This window comes from Equus quagga, chromosome 11 (genome assembly GCF_021613505.1).
Source record: "Equus quagga isolate Etosha38 chromosome 11, UCLA_HA_Equagga_1.0, whole genome shotgun sequence".
In the NCBI taxonomy this organism is placed as follows: domain Eukaryota; kingdom Metazoa; phylum Chordata; class Mammalia; order Perissodactyla; family Equidae; genus Equus; species Equus quagga.
Genome location: NC_060277.1, coordinates 74,128,910 through 74,152,300, shown reverse-complemented (window position 1 = coordinate 74,152,300; position 23,391 = coordinate 74,128,910). Strand labels below are relative to the sequence as shown.

General features: G+C 46.6%; 1 protein-coding gene across 2 annotated transcripts in view; it reads right to left on the bottom strand.

Moving 5' to 3' along the window:
• Nucleotides 1-486: 486 nt before the first annotated feature.
• Nucleotides 487-23,391, bottom strand: part of PHF12 (PHD finger protein 12) — a 37,985-nt gene continuing 15,080 nt past the window's right edge. The window contains exons 3-15 of one of the 2 annotated variants that reach the window (XM_046676172.1): nucleotides 20,129-20,201; nucleotides 17,134-17,527; nucleotides 15,716-15,836; nucleotides 14,358-14,490; nucleotides 12,002-12,166; nucleotides 9,121-9,279; nucleotides 7,720-8,515; nucleotides 6,368-6,493; nucleotides 5,254-5,397; nucleotides 3,638-3,736; nucleotides 2,812-2,894; nucleotides 2,076-2,214; nucleotides 487-1,730 (exon numbers count right to left, since the gene is read on the bottom strand). In XM_046676172.1, coding sequence (XP_046532128.1) covers nucleotides 1,396-1,730; nucleotides 2,076-2,214; nucleotides 2,812-2,894; nucleotides 3,638-3,736; nucleotides 5,254-5,397; nucleotides 6,368-6,493; nucleotides 7,720-8,515; nucleotides 9,121-9,279; nucleotides 12,002-12,166; nucleotides 14,358-14,490; nucleotides 15,716-15,836; nucleotides 17,134-17,527; nucleotides 20,129-20,201 — 2,767 coding nt within the window. In that variant the 3' untranslated portion in view covers nucleotides 487-1,395. Of the gene's footprint in view, nucleotides 1,731-2,075; nucleotides 2,268-2,811; nucleotides 2,895-3,637; nucleotides 3,737-5,253; nucleotides 5,398-6,367; nucleotides 6,494-7,719; nucleotides 8,516-9,120; nucleotides 9,280-12,001; nucleotides 12,167-14,357; nucleotides 14,491-15,715; nucleotides 15,837-17,133; nucleotides 17,528-20,128; nucleotides 20,202-23,391 lie in introns of both variants that reach the window. The other variant, XR_006890661.1, reaches the window with a different exon arrangement.

Below are 23,391 nucleotides of genomic sequence, written 5' to 3'. Positions count from 1 at the left end.
ACCAGGTGTTATGACTTCTCCCAGAATAGATGAATAAAATATGGTAGCAAACAATTAGGACCAAAGGCAGCGCCAACTCCTTAGGTTAAAGCTTCTAGACCAGAATGCAGAGGTCTCATGCCAGCGCCTTTTAATGTCTTGGTTTTGGAGCCAACGGGAGCAGGGACCTGCACACTCTCTGGTTCTTGCAGAATCTGATCATGTCGAATAACCAAGCCCTCTAAACTCCCTCAGGTCACCCACCAAACCATACAACAGCCCCCTAGCAGATCAGCCCTACCCTTCCATTTCCCCGACCTGCCTTAGGCTTACTTTTCTACAACACCTCCCCTCTCCTGACTGCCCGTGGAGACTGAGCATCTGGGAATGAGACTTGTTCAATGAGACTGTGGGACCAAGATCTCAGGGAGGGTCCCCTCTAAGGGTGATGACAGGTAGGACAGACAGGCAGAAAACATAATTTGAAGTATTTTTGTTTTTTTATATACAGAATACAGGAAAGTTTCTGTAAAGTCTAAAACATTACAATTACTATGTACATTGGTACTAGTTGTGGGGATGGGAGGAGAGGAGGGAGCTGGGGGTGGGAGGAAGAGGAGAGAAGTGGCAAGAGAACAAAAAAAGGAGACAAAACAGGTTTACGACAAAAACATTTTTGCTACAATAGACAATTTGAAGAAAACGCTCTACCACATGTAGTACTGTACACAGTTTTTAAAAACATTGAAAAAATGTCATCACTAGATGTATTTACACAAAATCCAAATACACTTTTCCTTATTTGAAATAAAATAGATGGACAGCCAGAAAAAGAATTCATTTCTCATTTGTCCATAATACACAGTAGCTACCTGTAGTGCAACCGCTGCAGAAGGGAAAATAACTTGGAGGGTGGGAACATGGAAGAAGGGTGGGTAGCGATCTTTATATTAAATAAAACAATGATATTGTATAGATTTTGCTGTATGAAAACTGTATTTTTTTCTTTTAATATAAAACTATTGTCACTGCCACAAAATAGAACAAGTTTCTGATTATTTTACAACGGCGGGCGAGGGGGAGGGAGCAGAAGGTGGGTGGGGAACGGTTTTGTGTTGGAGGAAGTGTCCAGACCATGGGCCTTCCCCTCCCTGCCCACACTGTTCCTCAGCTCGGGTCTGCCGCTTTCCCATGAAATGGTGAGTACAAATATATGTGCAAATGCCCCCTAGAACTTGAGAAAAGAAAAAGGATTTTTAAAAAACAGTCAAAAGGTTTTCTTCATTTCATGCAAAGATTGTAGTTGAGGGGTTTCTGGTGGAGTATAGAAAAAACCCGGGCTTGGTTTGTGTACATTTTTGCATTGCAGGAGTCTTGGGTTGGGTGGACAGGCGGGTGACCGGGTAGCCGCCAGTCCTAAGGAACGGAGTTGGAGCGCAGCACAGGGCCCTGGTGGGGCTTGAGAGAGAGCTTCTCGGCCAAGACCGCATCCTGCAGCAGGCCGGCATCGCCTTTGGGCTGTTTGGTCGCAAACTCAGTGATGCTGAAGACAAACTGCAGGCACCCCAGCTTGATGTAGCTGCCATGGTGCAGTAAAGCCGTGCCTTCCCAGCCGGCCCCACTGCCCCCGATCAAGCTTGAGCTGCTGGCTTTGCAGTTGCAGGGTCTCCTCTGTGGCCCCTGGGCCTGGGAGCTCATCATTACTGCCTCCTCACTTGGCTCTTCATCCTGTTTCTGGTGCCGGCGGCGCCCTGGGAAAAAGGGGAACGGTTACAGGAGAGGAATAGTGAGCAGCTAACCCACGTGGGCTCTTTGCCAGGGCTGGGTCCCTCCCCATTCTAACTGCTGTGTGACAAGGGTGAGGGACGCTCAGAAAGCGCTGAAGTCCCCAAGTAGGTGTGTACACATTTGTGGGTGCATAGCACTTGCTTCTCCGAGGCCTTCCCTGGGCCCACGAGCAAGAACCTGGCCAACTGGATGGGAAGGCAAGAGACAGTAGATCATTGGCAGCAAGCCAGAGCCACCCTGACTGCGGCCTTGGAGAATATGTCCCAAAATGGCAGGCTTTGTGGCCACAGGCCTCTGCTCCAACTTACTGATGACACTCTGCACTTTGGCAACAATACTGCTTGGGGGGGTTGGCGGGGTCTTCTCAGAGAAGTCACATGAATACAGCACGTTGTCCACCGTTGTCCCGTGCTCACTGTAGTTTAACAGCTCATAATGTTTGGTATTCTGAGGAGGAGGAGGGAAGATAAGATGTGTGGTCTGCTGCGTGGGGCCTGGGGCTAAGGGGAGAGAGGACACATGGAGAACACTGTGCTGCTCTATCTGGGGAGCTCTCTTTCTTCCCCAATCATGCCCCCTTCCCTGTTCCTTTAGAATGGGGCTCAAGACTTACCTTCTCCGGGAAGCCTTCCTTCCTAGCACCCCATACCCCCCACTCTCCCACTGCTCCTTCACTCTGCCTCCTCAGCACTGGCTCCTATTGAAATGATATTCACTGGCACATGATGATGATGAAACTCACAGGGACACAACCAAGAGGGCTTGGCTTCCTTCTATGCTTGTCCCTTTCCCTGCTTTAGGGTGGGCTCCCCGTGCTGAGCCTGTGACCACCTTCAGGAGAAATGGCAGCCTTACTCCCGGGGAGCAGGTAGCCATGGTAGGGTGCCCTTTTACACCAAGACTCTTCTCCTCCGGGAATGAAAAGAAAGGGAAGAAAAGGAGAGGACTCCCAACCCCCTTCTCCTCACTCCAGGGCACTGAACAAAAACCCAACCCCTGGGAGCGGGGAGGAGAGCTCCCTCCCACCCCATCCCCACCCCTCACCTCATCGTAGAATATGCAGGCGTGTTTCCCGGACACGTAGTTACAGTGACCATAGTTTGTAAGGCACACGTCCATGTCAGCTCCTGCAAGGCGGCAGGAGTAGAAGAAAAGGCAGGCAGAGAACAGACTGTAAGGTGTATGTACGGGGGAGGTGGGGAGGGAGGGAGTTAGCTCCTGGGCGGGCACTAGTAGAGACCTCAAGGGGCAGGTAGCTCAGGGCCCCCTCCTTGTATGTTTGAACAGAAACCAATGTATTTTCCAATCTCCTGCCAAAGAACAGCTGTCCCTGCCAGCTGATTTGCTTTGGAACATGTGGCTGCTGCCCAGAGGGGAATAGTGAGCTACTGAAGAGCATGGGATATTTCCATGAGAGCACAACATTGGGTGCAGGGCTCATAAACCCTATCATCTGAAAGAAAGGTAAATTTCTAGGCTAAGGGCTAATTTGTCTGTTCCTTTGTACAAGATACAGGGCAAACTAAAGGTTAGGTATGTGTGAGCCCCATCACTTTTTTAAAGACTTCCAGGGACACAGCATTTGCCCTTTGCTCAGGTATTTCCTGCAGAGTTTGAAATGCCTCGCTGAGCAGCAGTCAGAGCTGACTTTCATCTCTCCTGATGCCACGCTGGGCACAAAGCAAAAGGGCCTGAGTCAGGGAGACAAGTAGCCGAGAGTGTTCGTTCTTAGTAGCCTCTCGTCCGGGTATCTGCTGGGTCAAACCAGTTAGCCCTGGAGAGGGCTTCCCTTACCCCTTTCTAGCCTCTGTGGATAAGGGTGTCAGTCTTCAGGGCTGAACAGATTCAGTGCCTCTCCTAGGTGGCTCACCTGTCCCGATGTAGAGGGTTCGATAGCACATGTTCACAGCTCCTCCCAACCCTAAGAGAGGGTAGAACACAGCTCGGGCCTGTACCTCCTTTCTTTGCACTACAAGACAAACACAGGGAGAGGATCACTCAGAAACCCAGAACCTGGGATCCAAACACAGAGCAACAGAACTTGTGGCTCAAACATAAACCAACAGAACCTGGACCTTTGGTTCACGGTTTGGGGAAAATAATCCCACTGGAAGAGTCATCTTTCCAAACTCACATCTGACACTGGGCGGGTGCATAGTGAGGCATTCTCTCCCCACCCACAGCATTTCCCACATAGGATAAGAAGGATCATCTTCTTTTTTTTTTTTGGAAGAAGATTAGCCCTGAGCTAACTGCTGCCAATCCTCTTTTTTTTTTTTTTTTGCTGAGGAAGACTGGCCCTGAGCTAACATCCGTGCCCATCTTCCTCTACTTTATATGTAGGACACCTGCCACAGCATGGCTTGACAAGTGGTGTGTAGGTCCGCACCTAGGATCTGAACCTATGAACCCTGGGATGCCGAAGCAGAACGTGCAAACTTAACCACTACGCCACTGGGCCAGCCTCCCCCACTTTTTTTTAAAGACTGGCACCTGAGTTAACAACTATTGCCAATCTTTGTTTTTTTTTTTCCCTTCTTCTCCCCAAAGCCCCCAGCACATAGTTGTATATTCTAGTTGTAAGTCCTTCTGGCTCCACCATGTGGGACGCCACCTCAGCATGGCCTGATGAGTGGTGCTAGGTCTGCACCCAGGATCCGCACCAGTGAAACCCCAGGCAGTGCAAGGCAGAACGTACGAACTTAACCTCTTGGCCACAGGGCCAGCTCCAAGAAGGTCCACCTTTGAAGATGGCCATAGAATTCAAGGATGATAGTACTTTAAGCTCCTGGGCTACAGGTTGGTTTATCAGGGATATATCAGCTGATACTTCAGGGAGGCCACGCAAAAAAACAGAAGGCACAGACCAATGTTTCTCTAATTTTAATGTGCATATGAATCACCTAGGAATCTCGTTAAAATGCAGATTCTGATGCCACAGGTCTGAGGAAGGGCCTGAGCTCTGCATTTCTAACAAGCTCTCAGGTGATGCTGATGCTGCTGGTCTGGGGATCACACTTTTAAGCATCAAGGCTTTTAATGGCTAATCCTCAAAGGGATATCCTAAGCAGAGTCAAACTTTTGGGATGAATTTCCAGGACACTAGCCAAAGTGTTATTCTGTTTCTCACCTTGAACTTGAAAAACTCCCTTTTGGGAAACTCTTCTAATTCAAATATTTGAAAGCAATTGAGCAGAAAGCACACCACATATACCCAAAGGCACGCATAGCTGCTTTCTGTGTCTCAAAGTGGATGTGTATGAAAGACAGTCACAGTACACTTCCCCAAGTCTGATCTGAAAGTTGTGATTGCCATCTTGTTCCTGCTTTCTGAGAAAAGAAACCATGGTGCTTTACTGAGTGCATTAAAGGCACACAAGGAGGACTGAGATATTGAAAGCTGAAATTCTCCAAGGGGGCAGATGGCTGTTCACACAGAGGGGAGAACTGACGGTGTGGTGTGGTGGCAGATGCGTATGCACGTACCTTCTGTGTGGTGCCCTCCAGAAGCCAGCTGATGTGCCCCGACACTGCCTGGTGAAGCTTGGACTCGGGAGGGGAAAAGCTGATGTATTCTCTGCAAGGCCAGAAACTTGATCAGCTTCTCGTCCAGCATATTTATCTCGATTTCTAGTAACCAAAGAGAAAGATTAAAAAGCAGCTGAAGAGGAAATGGAATGTGGAAGTAGGTGAGGGTCACAGAGCAAATAGTTCATTTCTTTTTTTTTTGAGGAAGATTAGCCCTGAGCTAACATCTGCTGCCAATCCTCCTCTTTTTGCTGAGGAAGACTGGCCCTCAGCTAAGATCTGTGCCCATCTTCCTCTATTTTATATGTGGGACGCCTGCCACAGCATGGGTTGATAAGCAGTGCTAGTCTGCACCTGGGATCCGAACCAATGAACCCTGGGCCACCAAAGCGGTGTGTGCAAACTTAAACTGTATGCCACAGGGCCGGCCCCAGTTCAGCATTTCTAAAATCCAGTCAAGTGATTTTTCTCAGACAGCAAAGAGTACAAAGTGATAGAAAGGTCGGGAGTTGAGCATCTCACTAGCCATTTGCAGAGAGATGGGCCCCAATATAGCCTGTGCTGATGCCTCCTGCAGCTGGGTAGCTTGATTCTAGGTAAAGTAGAAAGACAGAGCAAGACAAACCACTTGCCTGCCTGTGGGGGAGGGCCTGGATGTCCAATATTGAGGCCTGGATTTTCTACCCACCCTTTGTTCACTGAGATCAAGATCTGCCCCAGTTGTCCTCGACTTTGGGGGTTTCTCACAGATGAGTTCCCTCCTTTGGGAGTGAGGCTCCTCCTGGTTTTATTCTGCAAGACCAGGTGACCTGCCTAAAGTGATTTTCTTCTCTTCTCACTGGTTCAGCTTGGCCCTGCTCTGCCTTCATCTTTGATTATACGTATATGCATGTGTGTAAGGCAGAGATAGGGGAAGGGGCTTTCTTTCCTATCCCACTCCCCTACCCATCTCCCCAGCCCTCTGAGATCAGGCACCCCCACTTCAGTCCCTTTTTGAAATGAGCTGAATGCCGTGTAGGGACAGCACTTTCACCCCAGCAGCTGGTGGTAGAGCAGCAGCTCACTCACTCACCTCCATTGACATCCATAAATGCTCGAAGTGAGTTGGTGAGGTCCACCATGGCAGTAGAGTTGGCTGGGAAAGAGGGTACGGTTAAAGCGCTTCCTATGGATAACGTGCCGGGGCTGACCTTGCCATCTGGGGACGGAGCAGGAAGACTGTTACTTACGTCGCCTGAGGGAAACCCACCGGTCCAATCCCCCACTGCTGAGACAGGTCTGGATTTCGGACCCAAGGTGATGTTCCCTTCTTGATTCTCACCCCACAGGCTCTGGAACTCCTAGAGCTAAAAACGCGTGGTGAGGAAGGGCAGATGGAACGACAATGCACCCGGGCACGCAGGAGTCTCCAGAGCACTGAGAACCAGTGAGATCTACTGCTCTGGGGAACGTGGTGGGGTAGCTTCATTCTCTGGGCCATGACTACCTCCCTGCTGCCTCTACTCATTTAAATAGTGGTGACTGTCCCTGCAATTCCTGCCTACTGATGTTCAAATCACAAGGTGCAAAATCTATTCAGGTTGGTATTAAGAGAGAAACAGAACAGGAAAAAGAGCCTGAGTATGGGCCATCCTGGGACCAGGGGCCCCCATGCAGAGAAGTCACAGTCACCTGGTCACCGAGACTCCCAGCTGACTAGGAGGCCGGCTTCAGTTCAGACGAGAGAGACCACAGGGGGTTCCAGCAGCATCTGAAACCTGGTTCAGATGCTGGGGTCAGCAACCTTGAGGTCCTGAATGCTGACTGGGGATAGCTGAGAGAGCAGGTTCACGCCGGGCTAAGTATGGACGTAAGGAACTAACTCTTGGCATGTGGTCTGAGGTTAAGCTTTTGGGCCAGACCAACCTCTGTGGGTATCCCACTCTGCAGCTACTCTGAAAGGCAGTGTTGCTTTCTGTCTCTGCTTTTCCTAGCATGGAAATTCCTTCAAATGAGCTGGCTCTGAGAATCTGGATCGGGCGAGGATCCAGTCTCCAGTGTGGATCATGAGGCACCAATGCCATGACCCATAACCTCAGGCTGACCACAGTGGCTCCAGAGAGCATACTGCCTTCCTCTAAGGTGATGGAACAAAATAAGCAGAAGGTGTGGGAAGGTGGAGTCAAGAGACCCAGGCTGTAGTTCCAATCCTGCACTGACATGGAAAGTCACCTTAAGAAAATCACTTAATCTTTCAGAGCTTAAGAAGTCCCACCTATAAGATGGGGACAAGTTAACATGTGCTTTCTCTTCTATCACAGAAAGGAGGGGAGGACAAATAATACAGAGACCAAAGTCCTCTGAAATATTCATAGGGATGTAAGTGTTTTTTGAATCTTAAGTCTTATTTGCCAGGAAGAGCATGAAAGGTCGAGCAGCACTCACCTGATGATGGCGCTGGTGAGCAGAATCGTTGGTTGGCTCCTGGGGCCAAGATACCATCTCCTGCTGCTTGGGGGGGAGTGAGCACCCGGGTGGCATTTGGGGGTGAGCCCAGTGGCCTTGAATCTGTCAACGGAGGTCCTATCTGTGATTGGACAGTCTTTCTTTGCAAAGTGCTGGTGTTCTCGATGCTGGCACAAGAGCTGGGAATGGAAGGGGGCAGGCTTGGGACAGGAACCAAACTCCTCTGGGGGCAAGAGCTGGGGCCAGTGGCATTCTCTGTCTTCACAATGATGCCGACGGTGTGGTTCTGAAGCCCCCCAGCCGCTGGTGGCGTGAGGGGCCTGGGCCAGCCTTGCCGGTGTGAGAGGCCTGGTAGGGGGGTGTTGGCGCCTGGAAGTCGCCGGGGGTCCGTGGAATCAGTGGGGCTGCTGTAGAGGTGTGGGCCATTGGCTTTCACCTCTGTGTTCACTGGCCCGTTGGCAGTCCCACAGGGGGCTTTCTTGGATTTTTCCGCACAAGAACTGCAGCTGATGTCCTCTAGGGCTGGGGGCTGGGGGGGTGGAGAGCAGCTCAGGGAATTCTGGGTGCTAATCCCCGAGGGACAGGACAAGGGGTAGTGGGAAGGTATAGGTGCCTTGTCAGCTGTTTGCAGGGAGGTGGTGATTGAGCTGTCAGTCACAATAACAGGCTTAATATCAGCCTTCTCTGTCTGTTCAGAGTCCCAATGCGAAGGCATCTGCTTAGCAGATAAATGTTTCAATATGCTGCACTGGAGCGCAACAACACTACAGAGCCACTGCAATGGAAGGAGAGGAGAGGAGAGGAGGGTGAGAGGCCTGGGAGGCGCTGGTCCTTCCTGCCACAGCGGCCAGGGCTACAGCAGAGCTGACAAGCACAGTTTCCGAGGTCCCATCGCGAATGCCCAAAAAGGACGTGCTTGACTCCTGATAGATTCCATTTCCATTCCCACGCAAGACTTGTTGGTACACTCAGCAGGCAACACCCTGGTCAGCAGAGCTTGGGATTCCCGTTCTGGCTCTGCCCCTAGTCACCTGTGACCAATATTCAGCAAGTACCCTAAGCACCTGCTGTATGTCCAGAACTATCACCTAACCTCTCTATGGGTCTACTGATCTCTTTCAAGGAGACAGATTTGCCCGTCTCACAGCACAGTGGGGGACCGATGGAGAGAAGCAGACAGCGGACTCTGTAGTTCTCTTACTTGCCTCAGGATCTGAGCCAGAGGTTCCCTCTGGAATATTCAACTCTTAGGGGGTGAGGGTAGGGGTAGGTGGGGTTGTAGAAGATGGGGGGTGGGAATGACAGAGGCTACTTCCAATAACAACTGTGCAGAGATGGAAGGAAGATTGGATTTGGAATTCCAGCCCCTTCTTCACTCACCTCTTGCTGCTCTGCCTGGGTGGCTAAGTGCTCAGAGTTCAAAAGGTGCGTCTGTGATTCCTCAGGGATCCCATTGCAGATCAGCTCCCCATCCCGAATGGCCGCGGGTGCAATGAGAGGGGGTGGAAACTGGTACTGAGATTTTATAGCATCGGGCACCTGTTCAGGATAGGCAGAAGGAGGAAGGAGAGGAAGATAGTGCCAACATGTCCAGTTGATTCTGCCCTGGCTACACTCTTCTGTCTGTGGTGCTGATGCCCAAGGGACCACCATCCACTCTGGGATTCAGAGGACAAGGAAGGTCAGTGGGCAGCAACTGCTCTGTGCTCCCAACTGACTCTGACATACACACACCAGCCTGAGAAGGCACAGAAATGGAAACAGTAGGCACGTCCCCTACTTTTCCTCATCAAGGTCTCAGGCCTACAGAAGCCAGAACCCATTGCATGCTGCCTCTGCTCTGGCCTAAAAAGTGTAGAAGTGGCACTGGACAGGGCTTCAGAGTACTACTCTAGGCTCTTATTGCTTAGCATCAAGTTCGGGAGGTGAGTGAACAGCATCTGAGACATAGAAAGTTAAGTGAGGTCACATTCAGAGAGGAAATGCTCAGCATGAGGCCTGGCTCGTGGTAAGTACTCAATCAATGTCAGTTTTCTTCATCCATTCATTCATGATTCATGAAACAACTGAAGACCTCTTTGTTGCACAAAGACAGAAGACACACTCTAAATCACACCATGTAAGAATGAAAGAGCCACATAAGCAAAGAGTCATTCATACATTCGACTAACATTTATTGAGCACCTCCTGAGTCTGGGCACTGTGCCAAGTCCTAGACATCCAGAGATGAATAAAACTTAAGCCTTGCCCTCAAGGAGCTCACAGTCTAGTGGGGAGGTGAGCACAGAAACATTATGATACAATGTAATGCATCCCAGAATAGGGTCATGTCTAAGAAGCTATAAAAAACATAGAGGAGAGTGCTTCTTTCCGTCTGGAGGACAGGAATTTGGGATTAGGGAAGGTTTTATAGGAAGGCAGTATTTGAGCTAAGACTTGGAAGTTGAGATAGAACTTCCAGGCAGACAAAGGGGACATAAGGGTAGGAGGGCAGCACAGAAGGCACAGAGACGTGAAAGCACTTGGTAGATTTGGAAAACACTTGGAGAAGCAACAGATTTAGTGAGCAAGTCCTTATGAAGGATAAGGGAAGAAGAGCTGGAAATGGTTCCCAGATTTTTGGCCTGAGGGACTGGGTGGAGATCGGTGTCATTCATTGAAACAGGAAATACAAGAGGAAGACCAGATTTGGAGGCAGAGGACTTTTGGTCTTGGGCAGGTTGAGACTGAGGTGTCTGTGGGATGGGCAGGCAGATATGAATCTGGATATGAGGAGAAAGGCAAGGAATATGGAACTGAGAGTCATCACCATTAACAGTGGTGGCCGGTGGCATGGGCTTGTCTGAGGTCACTCAGGAATGGGAGGGGAGGAATGGAGTGGTAGGCTAGTCTAAGGCTGCCGCTGGGGAAGAGTGACAGGGTAGGAGGAAGAGGAACCCCCAACAAAGACAGAAGGTTCTCAGCCTATTTTGCCTGCACTGCTATACATCAAGGACAAAGGCCAATGTTCCAGGACAGATTGGAGCAGTTCCCCACCACTGGTCTGTCATGCTAAAGTCTTCACTTCAATCTCAAACTGCCCAAGTACAAAATGCTTTTCAGGCAACTCGTGCCCTTTGATTTTCCTCAAGAATAGGAAAACATTTAAAAAAGGGGAGGTGGCATCATAAAATGAGAGGATTTTATCAAGGCCTCCTGGCCTATTATTCACTTCAGCAGCCAGGCTCTTTTCCAAATCTACACAGTGACGTACACAGTCTAGATTACTTTTAGATCTCTCTAACTAAGTACGAGGCATGCCACCGCTAATATGCCCTGCCCCCAACTGAAAACACCTTAATTTAATTTTGGAAAACTGGTGTTTCCACTAAAGTATAAATATTTACACAGTTACGAGTTTGTTATACAATTTTCAACAGTTAATATCTTGCTAGTGCTGACACCCACTGGAAGTGGCAGGAGTGGCGTGTGATTTTAAAGTGTGGTTGCCACCAAGTGGCCATATTTGAGAATTGCTGGTTTCCATTGGCACATAGGACTGTCTGAGGGATTATTTCAAAAGAGAAAACTCAAGCTTACAAATGGGTATATAGCATTGGGCTCTCTAGGTTAAATGAATGAAGGGATTGGATGGTTTACGAGAAACAGCCTCAACGCCACCAAATGCTTTTCAATGAAGGAAATTTTTCTGCCAATCTCTGTGGACACACTTTAGCGATTGTCAAGTGCATGCAAATGTTAGGTATTATTACAATAATGCTCCAATTTAGAATATTGGTGATATGTTCACAGCAGCCTGGAAAAATATATTCAACTCTCCTTTAGACATTTTCCTCTTAAGTTCCTCAGCTGGGATAGCTCCTCAATGTCACAAGGCCCTCCGCTTAATCATCCCCACCATCACCTCTCCAGACAGCTCTGGGAAAGGGGCAATCTCACAAGAACAGACAGCATGAGTGCCAGGTGAGGGGCAGTAACAGCAGAGCACATCTAAAGTTTGGAGGGAGGGGCTAAAGGGTGCTTATCCTTGGGAGAACTAGAGACTTAGTTTGAAGGCCTACTTTGGGGTTTGGCCTTCATAATCCTGACCACCATCCTCAAGTACTAAAACATATAGTCACATTCATTACTTGCTGAGACACAACAGACAAATCTCAGGAGCTTCAGTCTCCCTATCTGTGAAATTGAGACCATGATCCTCTGTGTATCCAGTGAAGGCAATCAGAGACCACCATCCCGCCTGCATCGGGTTTCGACTCACCTTCAAGCTTCTTCTTTTGACTGACTGGAGCACACGGCGGTTAGGAGGGTGCTTCTTGTGGATTCGGTTCAGGAAGTCTACTTTGACAACATGCTGTGAAATGGTGTCCTGAAAACGGTCAAACACCTGGCACCGATTGCTCAGCGTCATATTCTTCTGGTTCAGCTATGGACAAAGCAGACACACTGCTGTAGTGAACCCCAAAAGTCAGCCCCCTCCCAACTAACCCTATTCTCTACGTTTAAAAAATAGAAGCCCTGGCCAAATGGGTTGGGGCTGGTATTTCAACACTGCTGTCAGAGGGCCTGGGAAGGTGGATGAGACTTTCTCCCCCAGCCCTGCTCAGTCCAGCAAGGGAAAACTGGTATGTTCCCATTCCCTAGAGAGGCTTGAGGTGGGCAGGAAATGGGGAATTAGCCAAGAAGTGCCCTTCCAAATTCAGCCTCTGACAGTTTTCTGTCCAGCTCAGATCACCCTTTGTCAGTGTACCCTACAGAGCACAGGTTTCAGAGGAGATGCAGGCCTCCCTTCCTAGCAAACGACTCTTTCCCACAAGAAGCAGGACTGTTTCCTTTTTTTTTTTAAGATTTTATTTTTTTTTCTTTTTTCTCCCCAAAGCTCCCCGGTACATAGTTGTGTATTTTTAGTTATGGGTCCTTCCAGTTGTGGCACGTGGGACACTGCCTCAGCATGGCCTGATGAGCGGTGCCATGTCCGCGCCCAGGATTTGAACTGGTGAAACCCTGGGCCGCCGAAGTGGAGCGCTCGAACTTCACCATTTGGCCATGGGGCCGGCCCCAGGACTGTTTCCTATATAGGAGCTTGGCTGACAACTGGGACCAGCACCAGAATCCTGTGTGTGCTGCCCTATTCCCTCCTCCATGGTACCAGGGAGCATTAGTGAACCCATCTGGATTATCACAGTCTTGCTCTATAGGAGGCAGAAAACCTTGGACTGCTCTCAGAGGCCAAAGGGAGGAAAGAAAAATGTTTGTGCAGGGTCCAGCCCGGTGGCGCAGCGGTTAAGTGTGCACGTTCCACTTCAGCGGCCCAGGGTTTGCTGGTTCAGATCCCAGGTGTGGACATGGCACCACTTGGCAATCCATGCTGTGGTAGGCGTCCCACATATAAAGTAGAGGAAGATGGGCATGGATGTTAGCTCAGGGCCAGTCTTCCTCAGAAAAAAGAGGAGGATTGGCAGCAGATGTTAGCTCAGGCCTAATCTTCCTCAAAAAAAAAAACAAAAAGAAAGAAAGAAAGAAAGAAAGAAAAGAAAAAAAAGTTTGTGCAGCAGTATATAGAAGGCATAGAAACAATGTCACTTTTCCTCTTCTACATCTGGTCCCCTAGACTTTAATTCAAAAGAAGAGATCTGTGTGGCAGCTTCTTAATTAGTAAATTAGGAAAAACCCTAAGTGGCTAATAAAAAATTACCCAACTAATAATTTCTCATCTGTGGAACGCTGCTCTTTAAGATTCATATTTGGGTAAACTGCTCATTGCTGTTTTTTTCTGGTTCAGCAGGAGTTCCTTTCCGAGCAGCATTAGTCAAATTGAGAGCAAAGCAACTCTTCTTCCAGGTGTACAAGTCTATAACTAAGGTTTCTCTCAGGGCAAGGTGGGAAGCACTCTGTCATGCTGAGGGCCAACAGTCATTCCACGGTTATCACCATTTGATAGACAATGTACCCACCACTCCTGGGAGATAAGATAATAGCACCCACATACCATTCATTCTTCAACAATTTACTGAACATCTATTACGTGCCATGACAAGTGGGTTGTAAAGAACTAAAGTAAGAGAAGGGAAAGAACCTCATTCGGTACCAAGGACACATTAGGTGTTCAATAAATAGTCGACTGTTTGGAATACCATTATCTATGCCAATTCTCCAAAGTTACTGGACAGTTATCTGCCAGTGCTAATACCTGAGATATGAGAATAAACAATTTGGAATTTTCTTAGTTTATTCTCTCTAAAAATAAGACACAGAAAAATATGGAAGCAATTACTGTGAGAGCATTTATTTCCATACGGTTGGATCTAATATACTCCCCTTTTAGGGCTGTAACATGAACTGTTTAATTCATCGTGGAAGAAATTATTCACGAACAACCAAGCGCTAGTGGGTTAAATAAGTCTGCCTGTGCAGCTAAAATAAGGCATTGTGGGAAAAAGAAAAATGTACAGCTGAGGCACGTCAAAATACTCAGAAGTGAGTAGGATGGTGTGGAGAAACCAGCATCTGAGAGATTATAGTGCACTCTGGCACCAAGCTGGCCTTACGTGCTTTCTACTCAATCAGTCCACGCCCCGCTTGCCGGAAGGAGACTAAAGGGACACTGCTGTGCTTACCACCACATGTTCGATGTGATTCGGACACATCCATCTGCCCAGGGGCATGGCAGTGAGCGGCGGCTCGAGGCAGTCCATGTGGAACAGGAGGGGGCAATAGTCACACTGGATAAGAGGGGCCACGCGGCAACTCCTGCAAAAAAGGGATGTAGGCCATTTCTGTGGCAAGACAGGAGAATCCAAACCAACTCTGCACTGTGGAACAGCCCCCACTCCCTAATCCTAACAACGTTCTCTCAATCCTCCTCCCCCAATGATTCAGTTACATTCATGGTTAGGAAGATGGATGAGTTGGGGGCTACCATCAGGCTCTCCATTATTCTCTAAGAGGAATGTGTCTTGTAGGGAAGTGAATGTTTATTTGGAGTACAGCTAAAGTGGCTGTCAGAGCAGGAATGATCAATGCTTAGTACCTACTGGAGGAAGACAGCCAACTTAGCTCTGATCTTTCCACTCCTTAGAAGAAAGCAACTACCTCATTAAAAAAATGACTAGCAGCCTTTTTAGAGTCCTATACCACAGCAAGAGAAGATTTCTCTTCTGCATAAAGTACTCAGCAAAAGTGACAACCAGAGAGAGTTGTGCTGGGAAAATGGCTTTGTAATGTACTCATGTAAGCCTAGTTCAAGGGAAGGGAAGGAGCCTAAGCAAATGCCAATTATGATTTGTAACTACGATGCTCCTTGGGTCCTTGAGGTGCACTGGAGACATAGTCCAGCCTGGCTCAGAGTTCTGCTGCTTTACTATCTAGTTCCCTATAGCTTTTGCTGTGGAACATTTCTTTTTGATGGCTACTTTCTCCTGCTATCCTGCCCTTCTAGCACATCCAAGCCAACAAGTCCCGCCTGAGTAATTGAAGCAGCTGGTTCCTGTCACTGAGGAGATCCTATTTGAGGGAAACCAGTGTCCCAGGCAAGCTGCAAATGGGGCAGCCTAGAGGCTTTTGGAAGTCATCCAGTCTGATGCATACTGGCTACCATGGATACTTCTACTACTTTTAAACTCATCTTTAGTGATTTAAAAATTATTTGCCTTTTCCAGGGACTTGTGTCTCTGCTGTTCAGAGTTCTTCCTGATAGCTAGTCTAAATATCTCATGCTTCGGTTTAAGTTCAACTCCTCGTGTTGTAGCCTCTATAAACACAGTTTACAGTACTTCTGTATCATGATTCTTCAGGGAATTTGCTGTTAAGACATTCAAGGCTCTGGTCAATTAGTCACTCAGCCTCTCTGTACTCATATCATCAGAAAATGGGTTATCCACATTTAACATACATGGTTTAGAAGAGGCGATGGAAGAGAGAAATAACACCATTTGCTGCATATGAGGAAGAGCTCCTTAGTATGGAAGAAAAATACCTGTTACACGTGAAGCAGACTTTGACTGGTAAGGGAACGAGACCATTGTGATCTAACTCATGCTGTGTCTTCTTAACATTTTTCCCTGTGGTTTCCTCCTTTCTTCTTCTTTTGCTAGAACCTGGAAGAGAAACTGGTGGTGCTGAACTTTGCCTGGATGCAGAATTCCTAGGCTGGGATATGGAAACAAGACTAAGTGAACGGAACAGATCTTAGTAACAGAATGTGCCATGGCCTAGACATGGATCTCTTTCTGAGGCCCCCAGGGCTGGTGTCAAGTGAGAAAAAGAATGAAAAGGGAGGGAAAGGGAGATGAGACTAAGTCAGAACCAGGCTCAGAAGTCCCTTTTTATGTGGCAGAAACACATCTAAAAGTTTTGCAAACATGAAGTGGTCAGGAGCCTACCTAGGTTAGATACTGGCAACCTAAGAAATATAAATGACAAAGTCAAATGCTCAACAAAGACCATTCTGTGGAGGTGGCTAAGGAAAAGACTATAATTTCACTGCATTTTCATAAAAATCAGAAAAGCTCTGATTCCATATGTATCCTACTGATCAGTAGATTTCTTAAGCCTGCCAAATCCAATTTCTCTGGAAGAAAATAAGATCTAGAAGCTTTGTGGTATCAAGTAGAAGCCATGACTTAATAAAAAAAAAAAAGGCAGGGGGGCAATTTGGTAGTATCTATCAAAACTATAAATGCATAGTTTTGATGCAATTCTAATAATAGGAATTTATCCTATAGATATACTCACATGCATACAATGAGGTATTTACAAAATTATTCATTAAAGTACTATATGTGGTAACAAAAGATTAGGAATAACCTGAATGTCCATTAATAGGAAATTAGTTAAATAAATTATGGTACATCTACATAACAGACTATTATGCAACCATTAAGAAAAACTGAGGAATGTCTATATTAATACATAATAGAAAGACCTCTAGAGCTTATTGTGAATTGAAAAAAGCAAGGTGTAGAACAGTATATCAAGTATGCTATTTAAGGGGGAAACAATAAGCATCTATCTATATTTACTTATATAGGCACAAAGAAATTCTAGAAGGAGATACACAGGAACCAAACAGTGGTATCTGTCAGGGGTAGGAAGGTGGAAACTAGGCAAATGACAGACAGGGGTGGGAGCGAAAGTTTTCATTTTAAGTCGTTTTATATTTTTTGATTTTCAAACTATGTAAACATACTAAATATTTTTTTAAAAAGTGATCTGGGAAGGGAAGAAAATAAAAAACTGAAAGAGCACAATAAAAGCTAAACCCTTCAAACATCTCTCCAGGAAGAACCAAGCACAGGAACCTGAGACAGTGACCCCACACGTAGCACTGCCCTTTGGCTGGACAATAACCATCGGAAGCTGGGTTGGGGGAGGAGATATGGTGCTTTGGCTAACCTGGTAGTGCAGTGGTACAAGTCAGTTCATTGGGCAACTGAAATTGGGTGGGGTTCCGCTCCATGGCGGCTGCAATCAGCAGCTCAAAGGGCCGCCTTAGCTGGGGCTGCACATAGTCCGACTCTGCTGCTGCTGGCTCCTCGTCCACGTCAATGATGTCCTCGTCCACGTCGTTCTGCTCAGAGGTTGGGGTCTCTGTGCTGGCGTTGGATGTGGGCGTGCCAGGCCGGCTGGCTCTCCTCTCCAGGATCCGGGCATGAGCAATGGCCTTGAGTTCAGTTTTGCTAGCTGATCTGTCCAACAAGTCAGTGTCACTGCTGGGGGATGTAGTCCGTTTGCCAGATTTGTCCACTAATCCATTGACATGGCCCAGTTCCTTTTTCTGCTCTCGTTTCTGTGCAAATGAATAGGTGGGCCCATCACATTAAGTACCACAAAAGAGAAAGAGTGGTCCTGCTAGACCACTAACCATAATTATCGGAGTCTTTAACACATCACAGACTTATCTACCTGGGGACTTGGAATGCTGTCTGTTAAAGGTGACAAAACTATAGCTGAACCTAACTAAAGCTGGCAAAACTATCACAGCAGGGAATCACCAAAAAGTATGGAAAGTTAGAAACAATTATATGAATGACACATCATTTATCATCATATGATACACAATATCTCTATACAAGTACAGGGTAAAGGAATAAAAAGTTAACACAGTGAAATAAACATCATGAGACTGAGTGAGAACAACATAGTGAGACTCAAAGAGATCACTGCAGTTTGCCTTGGAGCATCCTGACCTCCTGAATGATTTTAAGAACTCTGCTCAAAATCAAGACTGTAAAAGGTAAAATAGGCAAGTAGAGCCCCCCATCCAGGGAAGGTGGGTGCTGACATGGAAGGCAGCTGCACTACAAGGTAGAAGGGTAGTGTGTGCAGAGTAACGACCCAGCAATCATGGTGTCCAAGAATGGCGGCCTTCAATGTTTCAAGTTTCACTAGAACTCTGAAAGTGACACTTCTTCAAATTGGAAGGTGGGTAAATGGAAAAAGACTAAGCATGCTCAGCAGGACTGGATCACTGATAATACATTTTCTTCCAGGACTCCAAATAGAGTGGTCAAATGAAGGTTTAACACTGGTCTCCAGTCAGGAGACCTGGGATCTTATCCCAGTTCTGCCACTAATTCCCTATGACCTTGGGTGACTCAGGCTGGGGGGCAGGAATTTCTCTATTTGTAAAATGAGACTAGCAAAACCATTTTTTCTTCCTCTTAGGGATACGATACAGATAAAGAGAGTCTCCTTTATGGAAGGGATGGCTCTGAGTTGGGGGGAGATCTAGCCTCCACTAGGAACAGGACCTGAACATCAGAGGTTGCTGAAGCCCAGAGGATGTATCATTTCAATCCACTTCAGTGTAACAACAGGAGGCCAAAGAGGGGCAGAGGCGGTGGTGATGGAAAAGGCAGATTTAGCACAGGTAGGCCAAGAGGTCCATCTGAAAGCAGGTCAGAGTGGCATTTCAGGAAAAGCACTCTGTTAGAAAAAGGCATACTATAATTCCCAGCAAGTAGCTCTGCTTCTAGAAAACTGATGAATAGGTAATAGAGCTTTGGAGTGAGACAGAATTTGGTTCAAATCTTGGCTCTGTCAATTCCTCTGAGTCCTTGGGAAAGTTACATTTGTGAACCTCGGTTTCTTCCTTTCTAAAATGGAGATACTACCACCACCAGCGCCCGTAGATGGCTGTATGGATTAAAAGAGATAAGATAAAATATCCGGCATGTGATGGGCACTAAAATAATGTTAGTTCCTCTTCTCCACTCTCTTTCCTTGGTTTCACTTCTTCTCCCTCAGCTGTTTGCGACCTTTTCCCGTCCAGCTTCTTTGAGTGGCTAGTTTCTAAAAGTCCTCCTGACTGGCAGGTGCCTCTAACTGGCCCTGCCCTCATTTAACTGTGGATGCACAGGAAGAGATCTTGGGAGGTGGACAGGCTGGAGAATAGCCTGGTTTGTGGACTTCAGGAGAAATCAAACTACAGCTGTGGTTAGGTGGTTGACTTGGCCTTGGCTTGCTTTTTAATAGGAACCTTTGTGCACACATTGAAAAATAATGTCTCCCTAACTGTTCACCTTCTTCTTACAGGCTGAAAACTGTTATACACATAAACCACAATCTCTGAATCATCTCATCCTGTTTCTGCTACCAAGGAAGTCATCATTCATTGTGACATCATGTTCAGGGGCCAGGAAAACAGAGGTGATGTCACAACAAAGGAAAGTTGCCTGGTGTATAATTAGTGTGGGGGGAGGATGGGGCTGGTTTACAATTCACAGACAAATTGTAATCCTCAGCCTATAATTTGAGGATTGGGTCTCTCATAATCTGGGTGGAAACACACCTACTTCCTTTTTTGATAAGGGAGAGTTTAGCTTTGCACCTCACAAAAGATCTCAAAGTAGAAAATAATGTTCTCAAAGCCAGTACTGAATTATCAAATCTGAGGGAAGGAGAACTAAAGAGAGATTAGGCAACCTGGGGTACAAGTGGGTTCAAAGTCCTCTCGCTCCCGTACACCTGGCTAAGACTCTGGATACCACTGACTTATTTGCCTTGGAGCGAGGGAAATGTTTTTTCCATCAAGCTGGAGAAGCAGCTTTCTTTTTCTTCAGCCACTTTCAGCCATGGATATAGCTGCCATATTCACGCTACTTATCAGGAGGTCTACAAGGAGATCAGACTACTCCTGTCACTAGTGAATGAACATGGCTCAGGAAATTAACACACCTCTTCTGCCCATTTCAGCAGCCCATGTTTGGATTTTAGGCCCTACTGGATTCCAAACAGTCACCATGGGGAGAGTGAGGGTGATTCCAGGGCTGGAAGAGACAAGAAGAAGGAACGAAAATGCCTTCAGGGCCAGGTCATCTTAGCTCTAGAATATCAGTGCTCTAGATCTGGCATTCTGAGCAAAGCCTTCAGAAAGCAGTATTATTACCTTTCGGCGAACAGTGCACCGGTGACACATCCACTCCCCAGGAGGCAACATCTCTTCACTCAGTGGAGGGTTACTGCAGGGAAAAGACAAGGGCAAGACTAAGTAACTAACCCTTTGATGCAGCAGTGCCAGGGTTCTCTCATCCTTCAAAATGCTTACTTGGCATCATTTACAATAACCTAAGGAGTGAGTATCCCTTCCCTTATCTTAGAAAGAGAAGCCAAATCCAGAGCTATTTACCCTGGGTTTACAGGGAAAGATATAAAGAACCAGTTTGGAGCCTTGAGAGTCATTCTCAAATTCTGCACCATGCTAATAAAAATCGCGGATAGGTCCTTCACACTCTTCAAAGTCTATTAGTCTAAGTCTAAGCTCTTCCAGCTGCTGTTCAAAGGCCTCTGCAACATGGTTCCATTCCATCTTCTCAGGTCCCTTTTAGGTACCTTTGCCCCTAGCCAAATTAAAGACTTGCTATTTTTTCCTCTAGAACACTCTTACTCTAAAAAGTTATGTCTGTCAAAATCCTATTCATCCTGTAAGACCTGCCTCAATCAGCCTGTGATAGATTAAAGATGGCTGCAAATTCTTTGCTACTCCTTCTATCCAGAGTTAGTCCATTTCCTTCTTGAATCGGGCTTATCTCGTGACTTGTTTTGATCACCAGAATGCAACAGAGGTGACAATGCTGCAACTTCCAAGGGTGGGCCTTAAGAGACCTGCAGATTCCATTTTTACATGCTTGGAAGGTTCCACCTCAGAGCCCTGCTGTTATGCTGTGAGAGGCCACACGAAGGAGATTTAAGGCACTCCAACAGCTTCTAATGAACTCCAAGCCAACAGCCAGCACCAACTACTGCTACGTGACTGAGTCATCTTTGACCATGACAGCTCAGTCGAGGCTCCAAATGACTACAGTCCCAGACAACAATACATCAGAAAGAAAAACCACCCAGCTAAACCCAGTCAACCCGCAGACTTGTGAGAGATAATAACTAGCGTCTGTTTTAAGCCACTGAGTTTTGGGGTAGTTTGTTATGCAGCAATAGATAACTGAGCACAGCTTCTCCATGCATTCTTCCTGGATTACTCAGACATCCTGGACCTCTGGCTGCATAGTTTAGTTCTCTTTTGGCTCTTCTCATGCTTTCCCTTGTGTGACAGTTCTCTCATTTCTTTTACTGGAGGGACCAAGACAAGGATTGGATCTCTTCCCTCCTTGTATCTGTATAATATAGAGGTTGTGAACACAGTAGTCACTCGGTAAGTCAATACTGGATCAAAATTAGAGCTGTGAAGGGCTGGCTTTACTGATCCTCCAGATCATTGATTTCCATTAAGGTTACACCAAGAGTCATATGAGACTTTATTCAGTTCTCAGGGGGTCACATTTATAATGTCTATACAGCAGTGGTTCTCAGAGTGTGGTCCTCAGATCAGTAGTATCAGCATAATCTGGGAACTTACTAGAAATGCAAATTCTGAGACCTCATTCCAGGCCTACTGAATCAGAAATTCTGGGGGTAGGGTTCAGCAATTCGTTTAACAAGCCATCCAGGTGATTCTGCTCAACACCAAAGTTTGAAAACCACTGCTATACAGAATAAGGCTACATTTAAGCTTAAAAAATTCCTTGGGAGTCACCTACTTGAAATGGTAAAAAGGAAATTTTTCTTCAAAGAATATGAGAAATACTAAAAAAAATTTGAGGGTTGACTATATAAGGACTCTCCTTTAAGTCCTAGAGCCTAACGCTATACTGCTTTACCATTTCTACCTAAAGCAGCACTTGCTTGGCAAATTTTCCTAGCTCCTGCTTTGCCATGCTTGCCTGGAGTCCTAAGCATACATGTCAGGACGCTCACCAAGCCCTCACAGCTCATTGCTTCCTTTCCTCCATTTCCTTGGTGGAATCTCAGGAGGATCCTCACCAGGAAGCAGAAAACTAGAGGCACATTGGCCTGCCGGGACAGGTCTTCCAAAGCCCTAGAGGACCACAGGTGGATGTCACCTCTGAAGTCTTCCCTAGTTCTCTCCAATGTATTTCTGCATAGGCCACATCCAAACTAATAAAATGCACGCACGTAATTTGCAAAGGCCTACACACTCTGCTATGCTTCAGCAGCTATATATTAAAACTAACCCTGAAAAGGATGTCACTTCTGATTCTGTTTTTCATCATTTCTTTTCATCTACCCACTGGCTTTGTACCAAGATATCCTACACGAAACATGTAAAGCAGAGGAGGGCGAGGCAAGGTGGTACAGGTTTAGATCTTTTACTAAGATGTGAATGCCCTCCTGGTTACCCCTCATGCTTCCCTCAACCTATTGAACACTAGTGGCAGAATGACTTATTTAAAACACAATTCTGATCATATCTGGAGCACTTCCCCACCTCAGCTGCCCATCTTAGAGCTCCTTCCCCATAAGAATGGTGTTCCCATAAGTTTAGTATGCAACTTTGAAACAATTATATGCACACCAGAGTCTTTAAATCATGATATGCCTGTCAAGAAAAACAAGGCTCTGGCCCAGCTCCCTCTCATCCCCATATATCAATGAAGACAGGGTGCTGAGGGCCATTCTCTACAAAAGGAAATCATTAAAAGTTAAAAGTCAGGTAACGCTGAAATTACTCTATCAGAGCTTCCGCTGTTCAGCAGTGAAAACCATGAAAACACTAAAATGAGCCAGTGCTGCTTGTAAAGACATCAATATGCTTCCTAATCACTAAAGCTTAGAAATAGCAGTGATAATCTCATCTTACATCTAGATAGTGTATTACAGTTCACAAAGTGTTTTCACAGATGCTCTTACTTGATCTTCACCAGTATACTGTAAGAATTACTTCTTATTCCCCTAGTTCCTCCCACAGTGAGGAAACTGACAAATAAAGCCATGGAGCTAGTAAGTAGCAGAAATAGAACTCAAATCAGTTTCCCAGCTCTTTGAAATCTTGAGCCCAAGCTGTTTCTAAAGAATCTTTGGTAGTTCTCTTTTTTCTGGGGAACACAGTAGAGTACCCAGCAAGGTATCTTCCTCAATCTCAAGGTTGAGCATTTCCTTCTACATCTGTCAATTATTTAGTACTCACTGCTTACTAACTAATGCTACACTGGAGGAAGGACACGAAGCAAAGAAGTTATGATATACCCCATCAAGAAACTCAGCCTTTGGGGAGAGAGGACCAAAGTAATTCATCCACTTAAGCATTTACTGGACACTTACTTTACGCTAGGCAATGTGCTAAGCGGTGAGATTTCA